The following is a 14,341-nucleotide window of genomic DNA, read 5'->3' on the forward strand; positions in this document are numbered from 1 at the left end:
GCAGGGTGCAGTTTCATGTCTTACCCAGGACAAATGAGGCCTCCTCCATCCCCATAGCCTCACCCTGTCCTCTGCAGTGTTCCTGGCAGAGCTCAGCAGAGAGATGTTTCTCCTCTGCTGGCTGATCATGAACTGCCCTCAGGTAAGGGAGCTGGGCCTTAAAATTGCCAACTTAATCCAGCACCTGCCCCTCCCTGGCCCAGTCCTTAAAGTGGCAGCATTACCGGTGCCCTGCCACATGAGTCCTGTACAATAGGGATGGTCCTCCTGTACTCCTATGTTTCTATACCATAGTGGAATCTTAATCCTGAATAAGGTCTCTTGGTACCTCAGTCCAACTTCCTGATTACCTCTAAAGAGCTATCTTTAAAAACAATTTCTCCCAAGTTTACACAGGCCTTAATGTGGGTAGAATTCAATCTTATTCCCTGAGTAGGTTTAAAGTCTGGTATGCCATGACTTTTCAGAGCTAACCATGGAAAAAGAACTAGGTGGAATTTTTTGGATTGACTAAAACTCTTAGGAGTTAATTCAGTGAATATTTTCACTTGGGGCAAAAAGTGGAAAGGCATTAAAGAAACTAGTGTTTTGGACATGTTTTTAACTGAACCATTTTCAGCATTTATTTGAAAACAAATTGTATTATGACATAAAATATGACACGTATTCTTTTTTTTATTTAAAAGGTTGAAAACATACAACCTGAAATTTCAATGTCTTATTGCAAGATGCCTCTTTGATTTCATTTACTTTCATTTGAAGTCAATCAAATCTAAGAGAGGTTGTTAGCCACTGGTTTAGAAAGGCATAAGCTTTTGTAAGTTAGAGCCTGCTCTTTCATAGCTTCTGATTAAATAAGTTGTTGCCTACAAAAGCTCATGCTTCCCTAAACCAGTTAGTCTCTGAAGTGCCACCCTGCCCTACCTTCTGCCAAATGAAGTAAACAAATAAAAATGGTGGCACTTCTTGAAGTGTGATACAGCTGCAAAAACTAATCTCACATGACTTTGGGCTTCACATCCTAACCTGAAGAGCATACATACTTTTGATAAGATCCTTTCTACCACTGCAGGTACTAATAGGGCTCATCTATATGTCACCCTACAGTGACACAAAGACACACTATGTCACCATGTGGCGTACTATGACAACGTAGCAATGATGAGGGTCTATGCATGATTGCCAGCTACATCGATACAGTGGCATGCTCCACAGTTATAGTGTGCCGCTACGGTGATGTAGTGGCAAAATCTGTGTGCCATGCATACAGTGCAGTAACTGCCAATGCTGTGCCATTCTTTATTGCTTCCAAAATGAAGCGCTAAAGCATGGCACCATAGCAATGCCACTATACAGTGGCATGTAAATGTGCCCATAGGGTCCTCATGCTACAGAATCTAAGCACCTCAGCAAATGATTTTTTCATCCCAGACACTGGAGAGAAAAGGGAAATTTCTTTAGAACTGAGAGAGATTATGTGATTTGTCCAAAGTCACATTGGAAGACTGTATTGGTCAAAAAAGTAGAGGTGATATCTGGGGTGATTTGTGAATGACAAGCCAATGAATGACAGTGCAGTGTCCTAACTAACCCATGGCCATACTTTCTTCCAGGTTCCCTCATTAAGAACAATGCTGAATTCAGTTTCTGACACCTCGCTACGTTCAGAAACATTCCAAAACCTTAAAGAAATTAAGAGAATCAAAATTTAAAAGGTTGAGAGACTGGGGGTATTAAGTTAAGGAAACATTTGAAGGGCCAAATCTGGATTGATTTGTATCTCATTAAACTCCCAAGGATATCAGTGAATTCCAGGGGTATATCTGCAGAAATTAAACCTGTATGAATGATAGAACTTGGCTAAAAATGACTAGGGAAAGATAGGTGGTGTGTGAATACTAAGAAAGAAGAGGAACTGCATTATTATATGCATTATCCTCAGCCTTATTATGCTTGATCCTTGGTACAGGCAAACCTCACTCTGAAAAAACTTTGCTCGTTAACTGGCCTTAAAACATTTACAGAGGATCTGAATAATTTATATAGTTTATGGTGCGATTGGTAGGGAGCCATTAACTCTCTCTCTCTAAAAAATAAAAAAAAGAAAGAAAAAAAGGGAGTAGAGGGAAAGCTGTGGTGCTGCCAAAGGTAAAATCCAAAACAGTTTACTTAAAGAGAGATACAGAAATGCTTGATTGTTCTGTGAAAGTGATAAAGTTGAATAAGACAAAAATTCCAAATGTGTAATTCTTAAAATACTTGCAAATAAGATAATTAAATGTATTAGGATGGAAGGGATGTTTTAAAGAAGGCTTTGCAGTGATCTTAAAAAAAATCAGCAGCACTAGATAAAGAGATAATGCTTACGCTGAATCTCTCCATATGAAGTTTTGGGAACTGCAGTAAATACTGAAGTGACATTATTTAGTTATCAAACCAGAAGTAGACGGTTGTTACAGATAATCACTGTGCCTTATTTTGTGCCCAGGAATTACAGGATTTGTGGATAAAGTTAAGGAACATGTTATGTTGGATGCAGGTAAAAATGCAGCAGGGATTGTGGTTTAGGAGGTAAGAAGATGAAGGAATAGTGCTTTCTGGTAACAAACAGGGCAGTATCAAAGGGGGAAAGAACAGACTTATAAGAGGGCCTGTAGACTTCTTCCACTACATTACACAGTTTTGTAGGAAAAATGGCTGCTGTGAGCTGGTGTGTGTGGGCCAAGAGAAAGGAAGTAGGTGGTAGATCTACAGAAGGACTTGTATATCACAATGCTCAGTATCACAGCCCTTAATTCTGTGGTGAATTGCTGCATGGTGGAATCCATAGCCACAGGTTGGACAGGCATAGAAACAAGCATGTGGTCGTGGGACATGTGAAAGCCAAGAAGCTGAGTGATAACCTGCTTGAGCTAAAGAAGAGAAACTGAGAGAGACTCACTCCAGAGGACATGCTGCCTGGTATCTTCAATAGTGACCCAAGAAATGGAAGATAAAGGATCAAATTCCGAAGATGCATCCCAGCAAGCACTCACATGTAGTTTGCAGCACCTCAAACCCATTTGAGGGACCACAAACCACACATGGCACATGTGCACCCATTTGCCATGCTGCTAATTTGCATCATGGTGAGTTTTTTGACACGGAGAGATCCCAGTGTCAAAAAAACCCCCACTAAAAAAAGCCGTGTGGCGCATGTGGCAGCAGTGTGCACTGCCAGAAGTGGAGCTTGGCCAGCCACAGCCATACTCAAGCTGCTGACCAGGCTCTGAGTGGCTGGCTCAACATTGCTGCTGTCCCAGGAGGCCCCCAGAACCCCAGGTAAAACTGCTGGGGCCAACAGGTTCCTATTTACAGCAGTTTCTCCCCTATCCACCCCAGGGTTATTTTGCCACATACCAGAGTGCACGTGCAGGGGTGTGCTCAGGGACAAAGCAGCAGCACTTATTTGTTTCTCTGCTATTTGTTCCATGGGAAACACATACTTCTGCACATGTGGGTTCATTGGGACATGTTCCAAAGGGCAGAAAAGGGATTTGAACTTGAGTTCTCCATATCCCAAATATAATCACTAGGCTATTGAGTAAGAGCCTCCTGGCTGTATGTTTTGCAAGGGGTTATTCTGGTTCAAACACTCCTTCTTGGACTGGGCTGTGCAATATTTGAAAGGATGCTTAGTTTGCAAATTCTGATAGCCTGAGATGTGAGCTAAGTGCCTGAATACTTGGTTCTGTCAGGTTTTAGGTGGTTGTAGATAGGTCCAGTGGCACACATTTAGGTGTCTAAGGAGTTTGACTGGGGGAAACTTAGATCCTTGCAGGATCAAGAGGCAGTTGTGGAGGAGGAAATCCTGAGCAATTTGTTATCCAAACGACCATCTGACACAAAGTCTTTTGCACCAGGAAAGACAGGGTACCTGGTACAATGGGAATGAGAGATTGTTTTGTGTAGAGGGATGTCCTGGAGAAAGGCACAAGGTTTGGCTTCAGAGCACTGCATGAGCTTTTCCTGATGTCACTCTGTTTACTAGGACTACACAGATAAAATTATGCCCAACACTCTAGATTTGGAAGTGTCAGTAGTGTTATCTGATTATAGCACTTGTGTTGGGAGTGCTTTCTTTTTCTAATTCAAGATATGGAAGGGACTACAGAGGAGCACAAACTAGGTAGCTGCCAAATATGCTGCTTACTTCCAGCAGTCTTCAGTTAAAATAATCCAGCTAGCTCATCAGCTGAGTGGATGCTGTTTATGATAGTGCTGGATAAATCGCAAGACAACTAACTCAAGGGTTTATGTATTATTTCATCCTCAGTTCCCAAAGCATGCTAGCACAGGGTTCGCTCAAGTAGAAATTCTAATCCTTGTGGCTTCACTTCCCACAACGAGAGGTCTCTGGCAGCATGTTCCAGGCATGTGTGCATTTCTAATATGGTTAAGGCACTTGTTACACACACACACACACACACAGACACACACACACACACACACAGACACACACACACACACACACAGACACACACACACACACACACAGACACACACACACACACACACAGACACACACACACACACACACAGACACACACACACACACACACAGACACACACACACACACACACAGACACACACACACACACACACAGACACACACACACACACACACAGACACACACACACACACACACAGACACACACACACACACACACAGACACACACACACACACACACAGACACACACACACACACACACAGACACACACACACACACACACAGACACACACACACACACACACAGACACACACACACACACACACAGACACACACACACACACACACAGACACACACACACACACACACAGACACACACACACACACACACAGACACACACACACACACACACAGACACACACACACACACACACAGACACACACACACACACACACAGACACACACACACACACACACAGACACACACACACACACACACAGACACACACACACACACACACAGACACACACACACACACACACAGACACACACACACACACACACAGACACACACACACACACACACACACACACACACTTTCAAGTTGCATCTTAAAAGACGGTAACAAACAATTCAATTACCAACTCCAGTTACATATTTAAAGAAGCTCAGTTATGGTTGTGGCCTTTGTGTTCCAGATTACCTGGGCTGTTGTTGGGCTTGTCAAAATACATATGTAACTGCTGCTGGATTTGCAGCGTGGCTCAGGATCCCCGCAAAGGCAGAGTGGGAAAGTTTGCAGAAAGCTGTTGCTTGCAAGAGCAGAGGGAACTCAGCCCTGGGGCCTCAGGCAGGCTTAGAGAAGGAAAGGAGCCCCAAGACCACAGAGCTCGAGGAGGAATCGCCCTGCAGCTGGCCTGTGAAGTGAACTTACCCTTAGCGATGGGGAGAAGATAACCTGGTATCCTTTTTTCCCTCTGTGAGGCAGAGAAACCCATGGGCAGGAAAAACGATGGTAAGGTAGACTTGCCTCGGAAGGCAGGGTGTTGATCTGGGAAGGCTCTGGGGAGAGTTAACTGAGAACCAGCCTGGGGCTGGGTGAGTGAAAAACCCAGGGTTGTTGCAGTTATCAGCACAAGGGCCTGTGTCTGGGAATTGGAGAAAGGTGCTTTCGGGGAGAGGGGACAGTGTGTGTTTCTTTGCAGAAACCACAGACAGCTGGAGCAGGGCAGAGCTGCTTTTCTCCATGCAGGCTATAGCAGAGAGCAGGACTTTCTGAAGCAGCAGCACCAGCCATGGTTATTGTGTTGCCAGCATGAAGGAGAGCTGATGTCTTGTTAACCCTGTGAGCTCCTGCTGAAATTCACTGGAGTCCCAAGGTTTATGCTGGGGAGTTGTACTGAGGGTGTCTTTGATTCAATTTGTATAGAGTGTTTTAGTTCATTGATATCCTGTTTTGCTATTAACCTCATTCATCTGTTGACTGTTTTGTAAGTAATAAACTAAATAGTTGGACTGTATATACTCCAGTGCGTGGGGAAACCACAAGCTCTCCATGGAGTGGTAGCCCCAGCCTTAGGGGCTGAGAGGCTGACCAAGGCTATTTGACACCCCAGGACCCTGACTCGGGATGTGGGTGCGGGTAGCACTTCATGTCCGACAAGGGTGTAACTTGTAACTTTTTACAGATAAATACACCTGCTGTACATCTAATTTAAATGCATAGGATCTTAATTTTATAATAGGCAGTTTACCTCCTGTACCTTCTTACCCCTGACATTTCCCCTATGGCCACTCAGTGCTCCAGATAATTTTGGTTGGAACTGGAGTTGGAGCATGGGGAAGAGATGATAACCCAGTGCAGCACGGTGCACCTAGAATTGCATACTCTGGGCAGACAGGTAACTGTCAATTCACACTGAATAACAAAGCTCAGCAACTTTCAGTCTCTCTCTACACAGTTCAGTGCCTTGAAGGACTAAGTTTTGTGTCCTTCCTATAGTCCTTAAAATATGTGGTTTCTCTGTACATTGGGCCTCCAAACCCTGCCTATGCAGGTCCATTTACAGCCATTAATAATGTTAATGGGATGTTTGTAATTGGGATAAAACAAGAGAGGTCCCCTTCTTCCTGTTTCCACCCCTCCTTCTGCCTCACCCAACACTTACTTTCAGGTAAGCATATGCATATATGCGTACCCGCACCATCAATATGTAGCTTGCTGTGCATGCTCAGTAGCTACAGAGATGTTTACACGTCTATATCACACCGGTCATTGAGTTGCGAACAGTGCTTAAGTTCCTGAAATGTCACACAAATTTGGGTGCATAAAATGAAATGGAATTCTGCCCATGATGTACCTTTACTGGCTCTGTCGTTTAGGTATCTGCAAGTAATCACTGACTGCAATGGTACATCTACTTTGCAGCCTGTTACCTGTGTACAGTATAGCATGATAGACTCTGTGATTCCTGTTAAAAAAAAGTAGACAAGATGGAACTTGCACTTTGTTGAAGTCTGCATCTGGGTAAATAAATGCCTTGTTTTTAAGGACTGTGATTACATACGTTGCATTACTATACATTCTGGGTTTTTTTCCCTCTTAGGTCTCCTATGTAAAAGCTATTGACATCTGGATGGCTGTGTGCCTTCTCTTTGTGTTCGCTGCATTATTGGAGTATGCAGCAGTCAACTTTGTTTCAAGGCAGCACAAGGAGTTTCTGAGGCTTCGAAGAAGGCAAAAGAGACAAAACAAGGTAGGGCTCCTTTTTACTCAGTATGATCAATTTTTCATCCTGAATATAAATTGGTATAGAGCTCTGATTTCTCCTCTTAGCTCTCCTTGCCCATGAAGTAAAGTTTCATATGAAAGATTGTTTTCTAGTGTTACTTATTGATAGAGTTAAAAACTTGCTGTATGCTTTATCTGCAGTTCACTGCTGTTATCAATAAATGTCAAAGGACTGGTCACTGATCCTGCACATTCTGTTCTTCAGTTTGACTTCATCAGGCAATTGTGCCCTATGTGCAGAGTGTTAAATACCAGATATATTATTTTAAGCTGAATCAACACTAGATTTTAACAAGCTAAGAAAATACAGATTAGATGAAAGTACCATAAGGTAGATCCCTAACTAGGTAGATCATTATACTTAATGAGTAGTCATCAGTAGCTCTATGTCTTGTTGGGAGAAAGTATCCAATGGGCTTCCCCAGGGCATGACCTGGACCTAGTTTGTTCAACTTCTTTATGAATGATTTGGATGGTGGGATTGTGTGCATTCTTAGCAAATTTGCAGATGACACCAAGTTGGCTAGCGGTGCAGAAACTCTGGTGGGTTGGGCTAGGATCCAGGATGACCTGGATAGATAAAAAAATGGTCTGCAATCAATCAGATGAGATTCAACAAGTATAAGTGCAAAGCCTTACTCTTGGGAAAGAATACCTGCATGTACAAATACAGACTGGGGAATGACAGACTAGGCTGCAATAGTACAGAGAAGGACCTGGGGATTACAATACACCACAAGCTAAATATAAGCCTACAGTGTGCTCTTGTTGCAAAAAAAAAGAAAAGGCAAAAGCATACTGGAGTGTCAGCTGCAAATGAAATAAAGAAATTCTTCCTCTCTGTTCAGCACTGATAAAGCCTCAGCTGGTGTCCAGTTTTGAGCCCCAAACTTCAAGAAAGATGTGGACAGATTGGAAAGAGTCCAGTGCAAAGCAACAAAAATGATTAGGTGCCTAAGAAGCATGACTTATGAGTAGGGACCTACAGAAATCGTGATTTTGTGGATTTTGCAAAGTCTAGCATAGTCCCCAAAAGCAGGCAATGACCATGAAATCCACAAGGCAAAAAAAAAAGTAAAACTTACTGAAAACAAAATGCTGGCTCAGGGTGCTGTGGCAGCCTGCCGAGAGGAGGGAGGGCTGCCTGCTTGAAGGGCTGCTGGCAAGATGGCTGACATCCCCATCCCTTGCCGCTGATTGGCTGCGAGAGCTATCTGTCATATGGGCTCACCTCTATTCACCGATTGGTGAAGAGGGTCAGGGCTACATAACCATACCTTGCAGTCCATCAGCAGTGAGGGGTGGAGCCATATGATAGGCAGCTCTCACAACCAATCAGCAGGGCCACCAAGGCACGTTGGCCAGTCAGAGGTGTGGGAGACCCACCATGCTTTGCCCACAAAATGGCTGTCAGGCCTTGTGCTTTCCCTTTGAAACTGGCAGGCAGCTCCCTCAAATTTGGTAGGTTCCTACTTATGAGGAGAGGCTAAAAGAGCTCAGGTTACTTAGTCTGGAGAAAAGAAGATTGAAAGAGGATTTGATAATAGTCTTCAAATATCTGAAAGGTGATTATAGATTATAGAGAGGATGGAGATGGGCTTTTCTCTGTGGCTGTAGGGGACAGGACTAGAGGCAATGGGCTCTAGCCGCAGGAGAGGGAATTTAGGTTAGAGATTCTGAAGGAACTTTGAGTCTGACGGTGGTCAAGCATTGGAACAGGCCACGTAGGGAAATTATGGAATCGCCAGCCCTGAAAAATTTTAAAAGCAGGCCAGATAGATAGTTGGTTGGGGTGGTTTAGTCAGGATGTTCCTGCCTTGAACAGGGGGCAGGACTAGGTGACCTCATGAGTTCCCTTCCAGCCCTGCTTACTTATGGTTTAAATTAGGAGCAACTTGACTTCACCGCATTTATATCTCTCTGAAATTAATAAAAGAGAGATGAGGGCCAGGGGTTGACATTTTCTATCCACTCTTTTGAATTATGTTGCTTTATACAGATTTGACATTTAAACTGAGAAGATATATTTTAGGATCATTAATAAATTGTCTCCTTTAATTGTTCTGAAATTGAAAATGGAGGCATTTTTACATCCTAAATGCCATTCTGTGAGCATTTCCTATTTGTTCAGGAAACAGCCATCTTTCCTGAAATTTTATTCCAGTGTAATAGACAGAAATAAGTATTTAATATTAGGACAGGAGATTTTTAAGGGATCATTTCTGCAATTATAAGAACTCACCTTCCTTGTGTCTAAGCGCATGCCTACATTGCCTTGCCAGTGCTGTAGAGACTTTCCTGAGTACACCTTGCTCACCCATGCCTGCACACATGTGCCAAACCTGGAAATACAGTGGTGAACACATTCTTGAATTCCCCATGTGGTTCACTCTCAAAATGCTTCAGAGGCACAGGACTTGAGAGATTGCAGGTGGCACCCTTAGCATAGCTTCATTGCTGCATTTCCAGACATGCCTTGTGCAAGCAGAAGGGAGTTGAGATTTGACGGGGATTCTCCTGTCCCCAAAGTGATACAGACAACTCTTGATGTATACTAAATCCTTGTAGCTTGGTAATTTCTAGTTTGGATATTTCTTTTGTGTTGTGTTTTAACCAATGTGCTAAAGTTGATGCTGTTGTTGGTGAATAGATCTTGTTTGATGAATGGTGGGAATAATCCAATGTTATCCACCTGTTTTCTGCCACTGTCAGGTAAATATAGAGATTCATTAAGATTAAATTATCCTGGGGAACAGAACACTTGCCAACTTGTGACAGCAGTGCTGCCACTGGGTCCTTTATTTCTAAGAATTATGAAGCAGGAGTAGAAGCTGTTTTATTTATATGATGGATTTGGTTTTGGAGATTCTGTGGAGGTGAGTAAATTGGCAATAAGCTAACATTGACAAGTAACAGTATGGTAATACCATAACCATAACCATAAAATTAGGATGCTTTGATGAACAGGGGCAGTAGTTTGTGCTGCTCTTGGGCCAGTTGCAGTGATGATGATTTGACAGATTTTATTTAAAAAGGAAAATTCAAGAAGGGCTGTGTTTACTTTGTGCTAGTTTGATGCATATAAATTAATTGAACGTGTTTGGGGTATCCTGTACTGAAATACAAGGAAATATTTCATTGTAATAAATAAAATAAGGCCAGATGACTATTTGCATAGGTTGCCTTTGGCTCTTGCTATTGATCTTGACACCAGTATTTCACCTTGAATTGCAGTGTAACTAAGCCATCAATTTCATTGTATGATTTCTGCTGTTAGAGAAATCATAGAGAAGTCCTAGAGAAGTGGTTTGGAAGGGTCCATAGGTCATCTAGTCTGTTCTTTCCTTAAGTTGACTACCACTGGCCAAAGTCAGTTTATTTCTTTCTGAACTGATCTAAGCTTTCTGCGTGTTAGCCTTCTCTAACTGTGCCATTTTTCTTTTTGTGTGTATGTATATCTGTTGGGTTTTTTTGTTTGTTCTGTTTTCTACCATTGTTCTATTTCTACTTTTGCTGCTATCTATTCTGACAATCTGGGGACAGGCACAGACTGTGACTTTTGGGAATAAAAGTGTTGAGTCAATGGGATGCATGAATGGCTCGCAGAATAAAGAGTCATCAACATACAGGACAATGAATCATATCTACAGCTCAAGCTTGAGGGTAAAACTATAGCAAGAAGGAGAGAGACTTAGTGTACAGTGATGTCATATATATAGTGTACAGGATGGCCAGTTTTCATGGCATCATATGTAGCCTATTAAATGTTACAGAAAAATATACAGTCCTTAGCATGTAATGCAGTTTCATGTTATACATTTCTATCTCTTTTGGCCTGTCTTTATTTTATGTTTTTCCCACTGCTACACTCATGGCACTGCCATCAGACATTTCTCAGAGAAAGTGAATGTGCAGTGTGTAGCCTGGATCTGTAGTAAATGTAGCCTGTGGATAGTGAGTGGGGACAGCAGAAAACAGTGCCTGAAGAAAAAAATAGCCTGTTTTAGCTGTCTTTCAAATGAATGTATTCCAACAAAACTAGTATGTATTGCAAAATGCTCTATGATTGACAACACCCATTCCTAATGTTAATCCTGCAATATTTCTTCTCAGCATGTTGTGGATCTTGTTTATTGGGGTGGGAATATCTATGAATAAAAAAACTATTTTTTTTTGTAAGAGGAGTCCTAGGTCTGAAAAGTTTTATATCTGTAGCATACTCTGAATATGAATGAGTTTTAGCAGCTCTACAATAATGCACTAGCAGTCAACAGATCCAGATTATAGATGAATAGCAGAGGTAATAATTCAGTGCTGAAGGGGGAAGTGGTCTTAGGTGCCTTGCTCACAGAACAGTGCCAGTGCCTAACCGACCAAAATCTATGAACTTTGCTTGTTCAGGCAAAATGAAACCAGGACCTTAAGCTCTTCTGTGGCCCATAACTAGGGAATCGGCCCATAACTAGGGAATCAGCCCATAACTGCTTTAAAGCTGGCATATTGTTTTGTGCATCTGATTTTGAATAAGGTCAATAAAAAGTGCTGATTATTAAACATAGGTGACCATGGGGGATCTCACTACATTATGAAGAAGGAACTGGAAGCCTTCAGCATTAAAAGATAAAAAACCTCACCAAACAGTTTTCATTATGAGGCCCTCTCTTCTAATTTCCCTATGTAATTCAGTTAGTTGTTGTCACAAGGAGCTGCTGACCATACAGTATTCTATCTGCAACCAAGAAGAAAGAACAGTGGCATAAAATGTGAATGGGGCCTTTTTACTTTAGGAAAAATCATTTGTATATAAACACACACAGACCCCTGACCATAACAATTTTCAATATATAAAATTAATAATGATTGGAAGATGAAATAATTTTTCATGCTGCCCCTAGAATGAAAATCTGGTCATGTCAACCATACATGCCGGCATTGGTTGAAAAAATGTATTATGAGTTTCAGCTTCCATGGGCTAGAAACTATTCCATCTCTTAGGCATGTAAGCTGACTTAAGCACCTAAGTGTAATTCTATTCCACCTTGCTTAAGTCCTTGAGACACTGTTAATACAAAAGTTAGGTGAATTCTCTTTCTCTATTGCTTTTATGTGACTCATTTTTAAAGGTAAGATGCCAGTGGCTGCATGTACATGAGACTCCAACTGCATAGTATCTTGTTACTACTGCACAATCTCATTGTCTGGCAGGAAGCATGATGCGACACTGCTGTCGTGTAGTAACAAGCCTCTCAGCAGCCAGCATCACCTAAAAGCCGTTCAGTGACACTACTATGCAGTAACTCCCATTACTGCACAGTCATTTAGCGCTTGTATAACCAAGTGCTGGAGAGGGCAGTGTTAGTATTCAAGTACTAAATGACTGTGCAGTAATGACTGCGCAGTCAACTTCTTGTGGAGATGTGGCCAGCATGTTGCAAAAGTAGGTGAATTAATAGATTTGCAGGGAATTGAACAGGGTGAAATAAAATTAAAAGTAGATGCTTAAGTCTATTTAGATGCCCAATAGGTGGAATAGAATTTGGACCCATAAGTGCCTAAGACAGCCCAGGCAAGACAAAAATAAGGCCAAATTCCTGTTTTCCTAGAAGAAGTCCACAAAGATCTCTCTTCTCCACTATGTCAGTAACATTGACGTTTGACACTTATGGCCACATTTGCCCCTTGGGGATATTTTCCTCTGCAGGATTTGGGGCACCCCTGTTTGGTAATTTTGGTTCCAGTGGTATTGCTGTGTTAAGGCTTCTGGGAAGGATGATTTTCCCCAGAGAAACTTCACAATTGAGATTGGTCTGCTTCTGAGGAATCTGTATGGGACTCCCTCAGCTATTCATTTGCCTTCTGAAGTTTGCCAGTAGGTGTCTAAAGAGATGCTAACAGCAAAACAGCTGAGCATCTTTCTGCACAGGAAAGAGAAATCTCTGTGCAGAGGGAAAAGCTCCCAAGCATGGAGCCAGCTTTCCGAGTTATCCTTCATGGACTCACAAAACTTGGGCAGAATTTATAGAGAAACCACATGCTTCAGTTAACACACAGAATTACTAGATCAGTCACACTCGTGCCAAAAGAAGAAGCATGATGAACTTTGTCCTTCAGTGCTGTATACTCAGGTCTCTTGCTGGCCTACAAGATATCTCCTTTAACTGCCACTGTCATAAGTTGTGAGTCAGCCTTGTACTTAGGCTGATGGATTCCTTGGATACCTGACCTGGCTAGCCTCCTAACCTTGCTCTCTGCCTGACCTTCTGGATACCGGACCCAGCTCTGGCCTGACTTCCCGGATACCTGACCTGGCTAGCCCTGTGACCTTGTGTTCTGCTTGACCCTTTGGTTCCCTGACTTGGCTCCCTGGACAGATCTCCTGGATTCTGAGTTCCTGGCTTCTCCTGACCCTGAGGTGACCCCCAGACCTGGCCCATCCATGGCTTGGCATGACAATTACAGGCTGTTTCCACAGTATAGAACTGCCATTCTGTTATTTTTTGAGCATTTGTTATACACAAAACAAAGTGTCAAGAAGTCCCTGGTGACCTACTCCTCGGAAAACTTGAGGTAGCCATTCTAGGAAACTCTAGAGGTAGAGTGGAGACACAGGGCCACCAGGCAAAAGACTAGAGTCCCTAGCAGGTTCTTGTTGGTCTGTGTAGATATAGAAATGTGGAGGATTATGTAATGCATGCATCTTACCTGTTGCTTTCTCCATTTAGAGGTATTGCCCTCATCAGAAAATTTCAGAGAAAACTCAATGAGAGAAAACTTGCAATTTTTTCTTTCCCATATACCCTTTTCCATGAATTTTTACTCTTAGAGACCATCTGGCTCTTCTCCTATAGTTCTGCCTAGATAATAGAGAGCAGAACATGTTGCAAAGCTGTAAAGAGAGGCTTTAGAATCAGGGTGAGCAAGATTTCTTTTGTGTGCCTGAAATTTCTCTAAACCCCAATGCTTCCATGAAGAATAAGAGACCCAACTAAGGATATAGATGCATAGATTCATAGATTCATAGATTAAGGGTCGGAAGGGACCTAGTAGATC

At 42.4% G+C, this 14,341-nt stretch overlaps 1 protein-coding gene across 1 annotated transcript in view; it reads left to right on the forward strand.

Moving 5' to 3' along the window:
- LOC109302297 (glycine receptor subunit alpha-2-like) overlaps window positions 1-14,341 on the forward strand; it is a 124,752-nt gene that overhangs the window by 973 nt on the left and 109,438 nt on the right. The window contains exon 2 of the mRNA XM_019523858.1: window positions 7,107-7,256. Within this exon, the coding sequence (XP_019379403.1) occupies window positions 7,107-7,256 (150 nt within the window). The remainder of the gene's footprint in view (window positions 1-7,106; window positions 7,257-14,341) is intronic.

This window comes from Gavialis gangeticus, unplaced genomic scaffold (assembly GCF_001723915.1).
Source record: "Gavialis gangeticus isolate Ggan-Ray unplaced genomic scaffold, GavGan_comp1, whole genome shotgun sequence".
NCBI lineage: Eukaryota > Metazoa > Chordata > Crocodylia > Gavialidae > Gavialis > Gavialis gangeticus.